The following is a 13,697-nucleotide window of genomic DNA, read 5'->3' as shown; positions in this document are numbered from 1 at the left end:
CATGGTAGCCAGACAGGCTAGCTGCGGGCTCTAGTAGCTGAGATCTCAAAAGTATTTCTGCGGCGCCCCGGCGCGGGTGCTGCTTCAGAGCCCTGGTTACGATCTACTGAGCCCAGCCTCCGCTCTCTGTGAGGAGGGGCTACCCAGCCAGGGTCTTACTTTAGGGTGAGGTTTCCGTTTGGGCGTGTCACCCAGCGGGCACGGTTACCCTAACGCCCCTTTCCTCCCGAGGGGACTTCTCTGACACAGGCGCCAGGTCAGGTTGAGGTCTCTGTTCGCGTGTGGATCTGCCAGTGGATCTGTTCGGGGTGGGAGGATCGGGCACTGTCGCGATGTTCACAGACGGCATCACGATTCTCTTGCGACCCGACCCCTGCTGCCAAACTATGAGTGGTGTTGGGGGTGTGGGAGCAGAGGTTGGATCTGGGAGACAGGGGGTGTGTCGTTGCGTTTTTCCCTCCTCAGAGCCTTCCCATGGCTTCCCAGGAGAGGGTGGAGACAGTGACCAAAGGAACAGCGTTCTGGCGCTGCCCCAAGCCAGCCACTTACGCCCCAGAGACCTGCGAGCTGCTCAGAGGTCAGTGCGTTAAAGGACACAAGAAGAGCGGTGGTCACAGTTACCCTCTGTAACTCAGTTCTCCCCTACATGACTTATGGTTTAGCAATTGCTGTTTCCATTTTACATATAAGGAGCCTGGAGTTCAGAAAGATTCAGGGGTCCTACAACTTGGAAGTGGCCAAAAGTCAAAGAACTAAGAATTTTAGAGTAGTTAACTCCCGTGCGTCCCTTAGATCACACTTTCAATTTCTCCAGGGAAGCTTTATTTCTTCCCCACCCACCACCACAGTGCAACCAACTGTTAGGCGCCAGCACTCTACCAAATACCTTTTCCTTTGTGGGCTTAGTAGTCAGATACTTAGTAGTCAATTTCCTTCATTGGCAACCTGTAGTCAGATACCTAGTGTGTCCCGTTGAACTAAAATTGAATTAACAGCCATCTGCCCCTCTAGTTCATGAACTCCATCAGGACAGGATGCCTGTTTTAGCTACATTTGTAGCTACAATTGTAACTCCAGCCCCTGGCACATGCTTAATGAATACTTGTTCATTCATTCCTTCATCCACTCAACAACAAAAAAATTTAAGCCCACTATGTGTTTTAGACATTGTTCTAGGTGCTGAAAATACAGCAATAAAAAAGAGAAAAAAAAAAACAAGCAAAAATTCTTGGTCCCATGGAGCTAATATTCTAGAAGGAAGGTAACAAATAATAAGTAAGGTACATAGAACTTAGGTAGTGATGAGTGCTATAGAAAAAAAACAAAGCAGGAAAGGAAAGGAATTCCCTGGCGGTCCAGTGGTTAGGACTCGGTGCTTTCACTGCCAGGGGCCTGGGTTCAATCCCTGTTCCAGGAAACTAAGATCCCACAAGCCGCAGTGCGGGGTGGCCAAGTCTTTCTCAGGTGCTGAATGGGGGCAGGAGGTGATACAATGTTAAATTTCAGTGGGGTGAGATGAAGGCATCTGCCTGCAGCTCAGGAGGCCTCACTGAAGTGCTTTGTCCTGCAGTGATGATGAAGGAATCCAAACTGACACACTTCCAACAGCGCCACATCATGGACACCATGAAACGTAAGAGGCCATCCGCAGAAGCTTCCAGGGCAGAGGGATTCTGGGCCACATTTTTCATGCTTCTCCATATTAAGGAGTAGGGGACCTCATTTTAAAAGAGAAAAAAAAATTGAATAGTATTTCTGACTCTTGCTCCTGGGGAACTGACTTTGCAGGGTCTTTGCTTCTTCCCCAGACATGGGTCACGGCACATGAGCCCCTCCTGCAGTCTGGCTCCAGCCATCCTTCCCAACAGATCACAGCCCATTCGAGACTTCCTGCCCAGCCAAATACTCTGAACGCTGTCAAGTCTACAATCTAATCCCGCCCTCTTACACACATACCATACGAGCTCTCCAGAGGAGAGGACTGTGTGTGTCTCATTCATAGTTTTATTCATTCATAGCTTAGCTGGCAGGAACAAGATTACTGGCAGGCTTCCAACTTAGGAAAAATATGCAAAACCTTTCCACAGCTCACCTCTGACCACACATTGTATTATTTATTTTTAAGGAAAACAAAAAAGTGGATGTACATGGGCACAATAACAAGGTGCTCTCTAAGATCTTAAAAACAACCTTGCTTTCTGAGATTTAACTGAATCAACATGTAGTGGATCAGAACAGAGATCTGTAAAGTTACCTTTAAGAGGATGCCAGAAGGTCAAAACCTGCCAAATTTCACTTGAATCTACCAATAGCTATTGCTGTCTCTCTAGAAAGAAGGTACCTATCAGGAGGCATCTGGTCAACCACAGAGGCATAGGGATGGGAAAGTCGGAGAGACAAATATTGACAGTGCCTGCCCAGCCCTGGCAGGGGGAGGGAGGCTCAGGCCAGTTCAGAAGTCAGATCTCCTTCCTCATTGTAGACAAGGAAAACTCAGGCTGCCATTGCCTAGCACCACAACACAGCTGAGTCACATAACTCAATCTCCATACTCAGCAATCTACTAATCATTTTGTGTCCCCTATAACATGACTACAAAGAGAATATGCTAGAAATTCCACTAAAAGTAAATACCAGGAGACCAAGAACTGGGTCTGCCTTGTTCACCATGGTACCTTGGCTCCCAGGCGCTCAATATTAGTTGAAGGACTAATTGCATTAGTGGTTAGGGCAACACAAGTCACCGGTTTGCCTGGCAGTTTTGTTCTCCTTAAAAGGTTTGTCTTTAAAATATTGCCTCCAAGCATTGGTGTTGAGTCTGGTTTCTTCTCCTAGAATCATCTCTCTATTCCTCTCTCTTTTTTTTTTTTTTTTAATTTATCTTATTTATTTATTTTTGTCTGTGTTGGGTCTGCTGCACGCAGGCTTTCTCTAGTTGCAGTGAGCGGGGGCTACTCTTCGTTGCGGTGTGCGGGCTTCTCATTGCGGTGGCTTCTCTTGTTGCAGAGCATGGGCTCTAGGCGTGCGGGCTTCAGTAGTTGTGGCTCGCGGGCTCTAGAGCGCAGGCTCAGTAGTTGTGGCGCACGGGCTTAGTTGCTCTGCAGCACGTGGGATCTTCCCGGACCAGGGCTCGAACCCATGTCCCCTGCATTGGCAGGCGGATTCTTAACCACTGTGCCACCAGGGAAGCCCTATTCCTCTCTTCTTAACCAAGTCCTACTTGTTGGTTTGAGGCTTAGTTCAAATTCTGTTGCAAGCCACAAATTCCTCTCCTTCACCTGGACTCCCAGAATTACTTGGGCCATAATTATCTGCTGAGACTGAGCCAAAGGAAGAGGTAGCATTTGGTACTGGACAGGTAGAAATAGCAGAGAGAGTAGGAGGAACATTCTAGAAAGCACAGCATCTCTTCAGAGAAGAGAGATAAACCATGGTGTGGCCCTAGGTAGAGGGCGTAAGAAGGGAAAGGTAGTGGGGAATAATGGCAGCTCTATCCTTCCGGTTCCTCAGGGCAGACACCTCAGAGACATCCTGTCTCCTCTTTCTCTTTCTCCCAGACCCCACATCCAACCCATCAGCAGTCCTGTCTGCTTGCCCTTCAAACCATATCCTGACTCTGACTACCTCTACCCTCGACCCCCAACGCTGTATTTTTTTTTTGGCCGTGCCGCGCAGCTTGTGGGATCTTGGTTCCTGGACCAGGGATTGAACCCATGCCCCCTGCAGTGGAAGCACAGAGTCCTAACCACTGGGAAGCCAGGGAAGTCCCAACGCTGTATTTTCAAGGGCAGCTAAAGGTCTCATGTCACTCCTCTGCTCAGAACCCTCCGATGGCTTCCCACCTCGCACACAGTAAAAGCCAGTCTTTCTAGAGGCCTACGAGGCCCGGTATGTCTCTTGCCCTCTGTGACCTCTGACCTCTATTCCCATTACACCCCACCCCTTGCTCAGTCCACTCCTGGCACCCTAACCTCCTGGCTGTTCCTCAGACCCTCCAGGCACATTCCCACCTCAGGTCCTTTACTCTTGCCATTCCCTCTGCCTGGAATGCTCTTCCCTGAAATAACTGCAGGGCTGGCCTCTAACCACTTTTGGGTCTTTTCTCAAATGTCTCTGTCTCCGTGAGGCCGTCCCTGGCTACCCTATTTATAATTGTAAATCCTGCTCTGACACACCCTGTGCTCCATCGCTGTACTGTCACCATCACCATCTAACGTACTATATATTTCACTTGTTTTATCATCATCTACACCCCAGATGTTAAGTGCCATGAGGGCAGGGCTTCATCTTACTTACACTTTACCCCCAGTGCCTTGGGCCTGGCACAGTGTACACGCTCAATACATATTTGCCAGGTGGATGATAGAAGAAGGCTGGAAATGTAAGGGAGGTAGACAGGGGCCAGATCAAAACAGTGGCTGGGCACTGTGCTGAGCTGGGCTTTAAGGCAATTGAGAGGAGGGGCCAGTCAACCAGGTAGGAGGTGACACATTTGGCTGGCCGGGGGGAGGAGCCCCAGATCTGGGTCAAGGCAGTGGGGGTGGACAGTAGGAGGGATTGGTGTCTAGCACCAGCCAAACCATCCCTCCCTGCCCAGGGACCAAGCAGGTTTTAGGAATCCATCTATAGAAACAAAAGCACCAGGACCAAGGCTTGATGTACAAGAATGTTTATTACATCATTGTTTGAAATAGTTTAAAAAAAAAATAAAACTGGAAATTGCCTGAATTTCTGAAACTAGGAGACTCATTGAATAAATAATGTTTCCATTCTAAAGACTAGTATATAGCTATAAAAAATAAGTTATATGTAAATGGAGTGATCTGGAAAGATGTCCATGATAGATTGTCAAGAGTCTATTACTGAATAGAATACAGTATGATCCAGTGTTTGAAACATGAATCTTATATATGCACACGTATCTTTGAACATGTTTATGTAAGCATCAGAAAGAATGGGCTGAGACCACCAAATTGTTATCATGGCTTGTTGCAGAGGGGGGCTTGGAGGGGAGAAGGGAAGACCCTTCTGTACTGTTTGACTTGTTATAACAGGTAGGGACCACTTTTCTAAATTAAAAAAAAAAAAGCCAGGTGGCCCCCTCCCCCACCCTGACCCTTCCTTCCCCAGGAGGAGACACTCTCCCCCTACAGTGCAGCCCAACTTCCAGCCAGAGGGTGTTGCCTTCCAAGCAGCCGGCCTCAGCCATCTACTTGCCTCCCATCCTGGCCGTCCGGTCCCACCTCCGGCCTGCCAGCATGTGCCAAGCCAACGGGGCCTACAGCCGGGAGCAGTTCAAGCCTCAAGCCACCCGTAAGTGAGGGGCCTCCAATAGAGCCCCTCTTCTACCTCCCTCCGAGGGGGTGGGGGGCAGGGAGACTCGCAGCCCGCAGAGCACCGAGCAGGCAGCTAATCAAATTCTCACGTTGTTTATACCGATGCTCTTGAACCTCAGCACATGTTAGCTTGGGGGCTGCATGGGAAACCAGTTCGGTGTTCGTTTTCATACATTTTTCCAGAACTCTCTGTAACAATTAACTGGTTTCCGCCCATCTCTGCTGAATGTTTGGCAGTCAGGCATCACAGCCACTGCTCTCTCAAGCTCAGACGGTGCCTGGAACCCAGGGCTCTTCTGCGCTCCAGCCTATTTCAGGGAGCCCTTCCCCCGCACCCGTTTCTACTTGGCACCTGACATGGCTCTTGGCCTAGCCCCTCCGACAGCTCCACGCAGCCTCCCCATCCCGGCTGCACCGCGGCGGTCACTGAGTGTTCTTAGCCTTGCTCTGCACCCAGGCAACGTGTGGGTTTTGACGAAGCTCTCTTGTGGGTTCTTTCAACCCCTTCCTGCCTATCATGACATGACCAGCTCAGGGGCACCCAGGGTAGAAGGTGCTGGGTTTGCAGAAGCCCTACCCATGTTACCCTGGAGCGAGCGTGCCCAACTGGGAACACAGACCATGAATGGGGGTGCTCTTCACGCCTTAACTAGGCCACGTCCGGGCCCGACAGGAGATCTGGAGAAGGAGAAGCGAAGACTTCAAAATATTTTTGCCACCGGGAAGGAGCCAGCGGAACGGAAAAGAAAGCCCCTTCCTGTGCGGCAGGAGAACCCAGCCCCTGAGCTGGACCGGTTTGAAGAACGTGAGCCCCTGATGGGCCAGTTACGCTGGGGAGGGGAGTGTGTGGAGGGGGGAATCCCTGAGGGGCAACGAGTGAGAAACTGACCGCAGAACTGCTTCCTGTTCCCGAGAGAAGCAACCTGCCGTCCCTGCCATCCCTCCTGGGAGCCTGAGGGCCCCCGTTGCCCTGTACACTGACGGCCCTTTCCCTTTCCAGTGGTAAAGGAAATCCAGGAGAGGAAAGAATTCCTGGCTGACATGGAGGCCCTAGGGCAGGGCAGACAGTACCGAGGGATCATCCTCACTGAAATCTCCCAGGTAGGAGAAGCAACAGGGAAATGGAGTGGGGGGGGGGGAGGGGGCGATGCACCCCTATGAGTGTGGAGGACGAGATGTGAGCGGGAATAAAGGGTCAGCTGCGGCCGTTTCGGGAGTCCAGCTCTACCCTCACATCTGTGGTGGCTCCTGGAGTTCCTTCCCTGATCCCCAGCTTTCCCTGATGCCCTCTGCAGAAACTACAGGAAATGGAAGACCTTGACCACAAGAGGAGTGAGGAACTTAGGAAGGCTCTTGCCACCACTTAATCTGCCTCCGGAGGGGGGCGGGGCAGCCCAACCTCTACCACTGGAGCCCACCCCCTTGCCAAGCAGGGTCACCCCCAGGTCAGCCCACCCACCCCGGCCTTCAGCCATGTAAATGGTTATATAGCACTGCCCCCACCTAGGGTACCCTGGACATAGCACCCTAGAAAATGGACCACGTCTCAGAAAATGAGCTGATTCTCCTTGAGACTCTGCCCAGGGATCCTCGGTCAGCTGAGCCTCTGAGACCAGTCACAGATACAGACACAGACACACATACGAGTCTCTTCTTGGGGAAAGAGCCCCACACACAGTGAAAGCAAGGATCCAGGTCTCACCATCTTGGGTGTATGTCTAAGGGCATCCACTGGGCTCCCTTCCCACGGCCTCACCCACTGCGTGTCCCTGTGTCCGGCACATTAGGTTTTCCGAACTTAGTAATGAATATGATTCCTTTCTTCCTACCTGTCTTAGGACCTACTTATTTGACTTCCTACAGCTTTAGGCAAATATTTGACCACTATGATTAACAGGCTAATAAGACACATTTAACATAGGTCATTACGCACACCATTTTGTTTTCAGAGGGATAAACCTTATTTGTTCAAGGAGTTAGAATTTTTCAAGCCCAGTTGGTTTCTAGCTGTTTTGCATATTTCAAGTGAAAATGGAACGAAGGCTCCTGGAGCACCCCATGGCCGGGCGCTACGGTAGGTGCCGGTGTCACTCTCGGCTGATTCTCTCAATAAACGCCTGCAATGGTTCATTATCCCTATGTGAAAACCAGAGCTCACCAAGATGCTATGACCAGAGTCATTTAACTAGCAAGTAGCCTACTCAGGATTAAAAGTTAGCTTTCTGTCTTTCCACCGAACGCACAGCCCATAGAAAGAAACCCAAAGGGGTGGGAGGGACCCAGACTGAAGGGGCCCTGCTTTGGAAGTCCACTCCCAGCCCGTGCAGTCTGAGCCCGGCAGCCTCGTCTCCGACGGCTCGCCTGTGCGGCCTGCCTCAAAGGGCTGCTGAGGTGACATCCGCCCACAGGAGCAGTGCCCCAGGCCTGGTGCACAGCACATGGCAGTCCCCATGTCTTGACAACCACAAGCCTTATGGTCTCCAGTATTCTGTCATTTTCCTGTCCCCATAAATCAAAGTATTTCAGAAATTTCAACCAACCATCCCACTTGGAGGGATTCATATAATCCTCTCGGGCCACATGACCCAAGTTTGGGTTTGCAGAATAAACATGGCCCTGCAGCCTCAAACAAATAAACAGAGAGGACCAGATCAAGGGCTGGGCTCTGGAACATTCCATGAGAAGCCTGTATCCACACACCCTCCAGAACCTGAGGGCCAAGGGTGCAACATGACGAGGACAGCCGCCCTCCACCTTGAAGGCCCCAGCACGTGGCCCAGGGGCAGCGAACCAGAGAACCCAGGACAGCCCAGGACAAAGTCAGCCCACCCGTGACACCACAGCAGCCTACCCTAGATTTAAATTCGGATTCGTTGCCAACATTTACAAAGTACACACACGCACCATCTGGATTTCCAGTTTCTCTTGAAAAATGGAAAGATCTGGCCCCACTGGGCCCACATCCCACAGGCTACAGTCGACTTAAATGAGGGAGAACTTCCCCTCTAGTTGCGGCGTATCCACCCCCATTCACCCCAGTCCCCACCACCCGGGTATCGGGGCCGTCCCTCAGGACACACCCAGCCCGGTTCACGTGTGTCACCTGCCGCTGGAGTTGGTGACCCCAGCTGCAGGTCAACAGGCATGTCAGGAAGGAGGTGGCCGGGGGCTGCACAGGCGCGGGAGCCACCTGTCCCTGCAGAGGAAGGGGTCCTGCCTGGGGGGCAGGCAGTGAGGGCCAGGGCCCCCGGCGGTGGACAGCCCCTCCACGCCCTCCTCGGCAAGCAGAGATGCCGGCCTCGAGGCCTGGCAGAGGCAGGGAAGAAGGCAGGCCTGGCGAGGGGAAGGCACCTCGAGGCTGCAGGGCACTGGCGACTGAGATGGTCTCCGTTTATTGTCGGTGAGGAAAACCCTCTCAAATTAATACAGTGCGATCTTTCCCCATAGGTGTGCTGAGGGAAGGGGGCCCTAGAGGCACCCCGGAAATAGCTTACAGCAACAGTGCTTTGACCAAGAGCTGCTGGGCACATTCCCTGGGGGGAAGGTGGTGGTCCCCATCGGCTCCTCCGCTCCCACAGCCATCCCAGGGGGTGAGCGACCATGAGTCCTTCGGTAGCAACAAGTCAGGAGAGAACAGACAACAGACGAGTGTGAGAAGACAGGCTGGCGATGACCGCCCGGGAGTGGGTCCACTGCGCCCCAGCCCTGGGGTGGCGGGGAGAGCCTAAAGGAGGGGCCGGGCCGCAGTGCCGTAAAGGACCAGGGTTGGCACCTACGGCAGCAGCCCCGCCTGCTGCCGATCTGGCTGAGGGGCAGGGGCCAGAACTGCAGCTGGGGCCTGCCTCCCCGGGACCCTCCCTGCGGGGGCTCAGCACTCGGCTCCCACCCACCCCAGCACGGTGTCCTGGACAGGGAGACCTCCTACAGAATAAGGGGAGACGAGGGAAGCTCCTAGAACTCTGAGGAACAGAGGGAGGGATCTGTCCCGGCCCACTCGTGTCTGAGGACACAGTAACTACCTCAAACTTAATTAAGAGACTTCATAAATAGAGGTCCTGAGTGAGGAGAAAGAGAGTCAGGGCCGCCTGCACCGAAAGGAAGACAGGGACTCAGAACCAGGGCAGGGGCGGGAAGGCGCCAGCGTGGCCGAGCCCGGCTCACTGGCCTGCCAAGAGGGCAGAGCCCTGGGGGCAGGAGACCCAGGCCAGAGGTCCACCCTGGGCAGACCTCGTGGGCAGAAAGACCCAAAGACTCTGAGAGGTAAGGATCCCCTCTGCACGTGGTACAGAAGGGAAGAGGGACCAAGGAGCTGCCCGGCACGGCAGGCCAGGTGCTGGGTGGGACGAGGGGCGGGTGTGCTCGGCTGCGGCCGCTCCCCGGACCCAGGAGCCGGCTCGCTCCCTGGGTCAGTCACAGCATCTGGGGTCATCACAACCAGGCTGGGCAGGGCTGAGGCGCAGCTGCCGGTGGCTCAGAGGAGAGGGAAGAAAACTCTTTGGCCCAGACCAGCCAGAGGACCCTGAGGAGGGAGAGGCCATCACCCAGAGGCTCCCTCCCCTTAAGTCATCTTTCCCCTGGACTGATCCTGAAGGGAAGCTGGGCGTCCCTGGCAGAGCACAGCCCGGGGCCGAGCCAGGAGCGGTGGAGTCCCCAGCTGGCAGCCCGTGCTGTTAGCTCTTGTCTCCCGGGGACTTGCTCTTGGTATCACGCTTGTTTCCTAGCAGCTTCAGCACCTTCATGGTCTTGAACTTCCCCTTCTTCTTGCCCTCGGGTTCAGCCTCCTTCTGGAACTCTGCAGAAGGGAGAGGGGAGTCGATCGGAGCAGGCCGGGGGTGGTGGTGATGGCCTAGGAGCGCCGGCCAACAGGCTCAGCCCACCGCTACCACCTCGCCTGGAACCGTGGGCACGCCCCTTCACCTTTCTGAGCCTCCAGGGTTCTTCGACTCTAGGACGGAACCCTACCCCTTCCCAGTGTTTCGGCAGGGATCAGGAGACGAGCGCCGTGAAAGCAATGGGGGAGCCCTACAGCGTGGCAGACATTCATCTCTAAAAGGCTTGGTTCCCCTAGGCTGGTGCTCACAGCTCTGTGGGTTACAACACGAACACTGACTGTCAGAGGTAGAAGAGACCTCAGAAATCATCTGGCCCAGCCCCTAACTTATTACGGACGAGGAAAATGTGAGTTTTGAAACAGACTAACACCAACCGAACTTTTTGCAGGTGCCAGGCCCTGGACTAAGTGCTTTATACACATTACCTCAGTCATCCTCAGCACACACCCGGGAGGTGGGTGCCTCCATCACCCCCATTCCACAGACAAGGAGAGCGAGGCCTAGAGGGGTGAAGTGGCTGGCTCCAAGCCACCCAGCTGGGAAGTGCCAGAGCTGGGACTGGAATCCAGTCTAACTGGAGCCCAGACTTAACCGCAAGGCCACAGAATGAGTCACTGGTGGAACCAAGATTAGGCCCAGGGCTCGTGCCTCCCAGTCCAGTGCTCTCTTAACCATTCTAGGCACTATCGTATCTGCGGGACGGCCTGCAGTTTGGTCCCACAGACCCCTCCTAGACCAGCTGCAGATCTCAAGGAGGAAAGCACAGTTTAAGGCAGACGCGCCCTGGGAAATGCTCCCATACGCCACCGTCCTTGCTGTGGGCACCAGGGCATCCCACACCCACTCTCCTGGCCGTAGGCTGACCTGCCTTGCTATACACGGCCTTCTTGGCAAAACAGGGGCTAGGAGTTTGCACACACCGTCCCTGTAGAGCCCACTCCAACCCTCTGTTCAACCTACCCCCCACCCTCCAGGAGTTCAAGTGGGCCAGAGCCCCAGGAGGGGCCTCACCTTTCTTCTTGATCATGGCTTCCAACATCTTATCTTCCTCTTCCTCCCTGAAATGAGAAAGGGAAGCTGAGTGTCCCACAGGAGGAAGGACGAGGTAATCTCTCAGGCCCCTCCAGACTCTGAGTCCACGCAGGCTGAGCAAGCGGCGCTGGGATGACTGGCAGTGAGGGCCCTGCCCCCAGGAAGCCCCAGGGAACCCCTCCCCCAGCCACGTCACCTCTGCCGGTCCTCATCTAGGCAGCTGACAATGGCGTTGCGCTGCTCGATGAGGGTCACGAGCTCCTGCATCAGCACCTTCTCTCGGCCCCGGTCCTCTTCTGTCCAGTCCTTTTCTGCCCAAGGAGAAAAGTTGGGGACATGAGTCCCAGGAACTGAGGAACTAATGCCTAAGTGCTAAGGGTGGCTGCGGACCAGCCCCACGCTGGACACTCTGAGGGAGGGGGCCCAGATGGGCGGGGATTACAAATTTTTGGAGAAAGGAAGGTTGTCACAGGAGAGACCAAGGATACCAGTCTGCCTACCAAAAAAACTCTCCAAGGGGGCTCCGGGAGGTCCAGCACAATACGTGTTCTGAGAACACAGACCAGCACGTGCCAAAGAGTTTCCTGCTTTGTTCATGCACTCATTCAACAAATGTTCACTAGGTGGTTTCTTGGGGGAAGGATTCAGGCTGGGCCTGCTGAGAGCCTCCAATGGCGAGCTGGCCAGAGTGGGGCAGGGGTGGGGAGATAACAGGGAACCCCAGGGGTCCTCATGCAGGAGAAGCAATGTGACCCAAGGGGCATATTGGGACATTCATCTAATGCCATGAAGGAGGGTGGACTAGAGGGGTCCCTGGGGGCAGGGAGCCCTGCCAGGAGGTGTCCCTGATGTCTCAGACACCTGCTGCCCCTCCAGCCTCCTCTCAAGAACCTGAGCCATCCTACGGAACCACCCTCAGAGGCCCACCTGCACCTTGGTATTCCTCTCACCCAGCCCACAGGCTCCCAGCGGAGGGATGCCCACACTTGACCTTCCCTCCACAACATCTGCCCCTACCACCTCCTCTTGCCAAAACTGGAACCGCTGACCCAGCATAGTTCTGGGGACAACGTGGGTTTCAGAGCCACCACCCCAGTTCAAATCCTACTCTGCTGCTTCCCAAATCTGGGGCCTGGGTAAGTTATGTCCCCAACCTACATGTGGGAAAACCGAGGCTTGCAGAAGTTAAGTCCTTGACCAGTGTCACACAGCAAGGGTGGAGCCAGTGCTTGTACCCGGCCAGCCTTGGAACGCTTTGATCCAAGCTACAGCCCTTACAGTGTCTTATGGATCTCCAGCCCACCTGGGGCCTTATAAACCAGTCTCACCCTCCAAAGGCAACAACCAGGACAGGATGACAAGCCCTGATGTGTTGCTACCACACAGAGAGGATTGGAGAAGCAACACAAAAAGCCCAGGGCCACGCTGGCCTGGGGTACAGAGGTGCTGTCCCCAATCCGGCCACAAGGTGTCGCTGCGGCTTCCTCTGAGTGGTGGCCCCCAGCCTCCAGAGAGTTGGGAGTGATTCATAGGTGGCAGCAAAGAGCTGGGACATTCTGTGACTTCCTCAGGGACACTCCTGCCTCTGGGTCACATCCAGCCTCCCAAGTTCCCTGGTCAGTGGAAAAGCAGGGCCACTGTCCCAGCCGGCAGGAGGGGCTGCGTGTGCAGGGTCATGCCCAAGTCAGAGACATGGCTAGAAGCCCAGCTCCACCCCCAGTGTGCAAGACTCAGCCTCTCTGGCTCTTCATTTCCTCATCTGTTGAATGGGAACAACGATTCCTACCACCTGGGCCAGAGGAAGTGGTCAAAAGCCCTGGCTCCAGCCTCTGGACACTCCACAGTCCTGTGGTCTCTCTCAGCCCACAGCTGTGCTCACCCCATGTCGTGGTCAGACCCCAGCTCAGCCACATAATAACCATCAGCCATCAGCCCCTCATAGGGCACAGAGTGTTTCCACATCCACCGGCTCCTGGGCCTTAGAATACCCTCCCAGGTGGGCACCTTCATCCTTGTCTTACACATGAAGCCATTGAGGCTCGGTGGGGCTAAGGAAGCTGCCTAAGGGCACCCAGCAAGTTAGCAGCAGAACGCAGGACTGTGTGACTCCACACCCAATCCTCCCATTGCCCCCCTCCATTCTCAGCACATCTCATCCCTCCCTCCCAGAGTCACCCTGAGCCACGCTGTGCAGGGGCACTTCCACCGGCCCTCCCCCCGCCAGCAGAGCCCTGCCATGCTCTGGCCTAATGGCCATGAGCCCAGAGCTGCCTCTAGACAGGTACCTGCTCTCCCTAGCTCAGCAAGGCAGCCCTGGGCCCTGGAGCCTGACCCCTCCCTGCCAGGAGCCCACCCACACCTTCCAGGAGAGGAGGGTACCAAAACAAGCCAGTCGAGACTTCCCTGGTGGCACAGTGGTTAAGAATCCGCCTGCCGATACAGGGGACACAGGTTGGATCCCTGGTCCGGGAAGATCCCACATGCTTCGGAGCAACTA

General features: G+C 54.5%; 2 protein-coding genes across 6 annotated transcripts in view; one reads left to right on the top strand and one right to left on the bottom strand.

Moving 5' to 3' along the window:
- The first annotated feature begins 9 nt into the window (after positions 1 to 9).
- On the top strand, positions 10 to 7,169 carry C10H22orf23 (chromosome 10 C22orf23 homolog). 3 transcript variants are annotated; one of them, XM_059936939.1, is made up of 7 exons: positions 10 to 165; positions 466 to 577; positions 1,571 to 1,633; positions 5,131 to 5,313; positions 6,010 to 6,141; positions 6,337 to 6,437; positions 6,632 to 7,169. In XM_059936939.1, the coding sequence occupies exons 2-7, from the start codon at positions 475 to 477 to the stop codon at positions 6,701 to 6,703; spliced, it is 654 nt and encodes a 217-aa protein (XP_059792922.1). In that variant the 5' UTR covers positions 10 to 165; positions 466 to 474; the 3' UTR covers positions 6,704 to 7,169. The 3 variants fall into 3 exon arrangements, with proteins under 3 accessions (XP_059792922.1, XP_059792923.1, XP_059792924.1); XM_059936940.1 differs by having other exon boundaries at positions 10 to 256; XM_059936941.1 differs by lacking the exon at positions 1,571 to 1,633.
- Positions 7,170 to 8,244: 1,075 nt separating this feature from the next.
- MICALL1 (MICAL like 1) overlaps positions 8,245 to 13,697 on the bottom strand; it is a 28,062-nt gene continuing 22,609 nt past the window's right edge. For 2 of the 3 annotated variants that reach the window (XM_059936935.1, XM_059936936.1), the window contains exons 14-16: positions 11,397 to 11,511; positions 11,180 to 11,226; positions 8,245 to 10,128 (exon numbers count right to left, since the gene is read on the bottom strand). In XM_059936935.1, coding sequence (XP_059792918.1) covers positions 10,007 to 10,128; positions 11,180 to 11,226; positions 11,397 to 11,511 — 284 coding nt within the window. In that variant the 3' untranslated portion in view covers positions 8,245 to 10,006. The other variant, XM_059936938.1, reaches the window with a different exon arrangement.

Source organism: Balaenoptera ricei, chromosome 10 (assembly GCF_028023285.1).
Source record: "Balaenoptera ricei isolate mBalRic1 chromosome 10, mBalRic1.hap2, whole genome shotgun sequence".
Classification (NCBI taxonomy): domain Eukaryota; kingdom Metazoa; phylum Chordata; class Mammalia; order Artiodactyla; family Balaenopteridae; genus Balaenoptera; species Balaenoptera ricei.
Note: the sequence above shows the minus strand (reverse complement) of the source record. Positions and strands in the feature narration are given on the sequence as shown.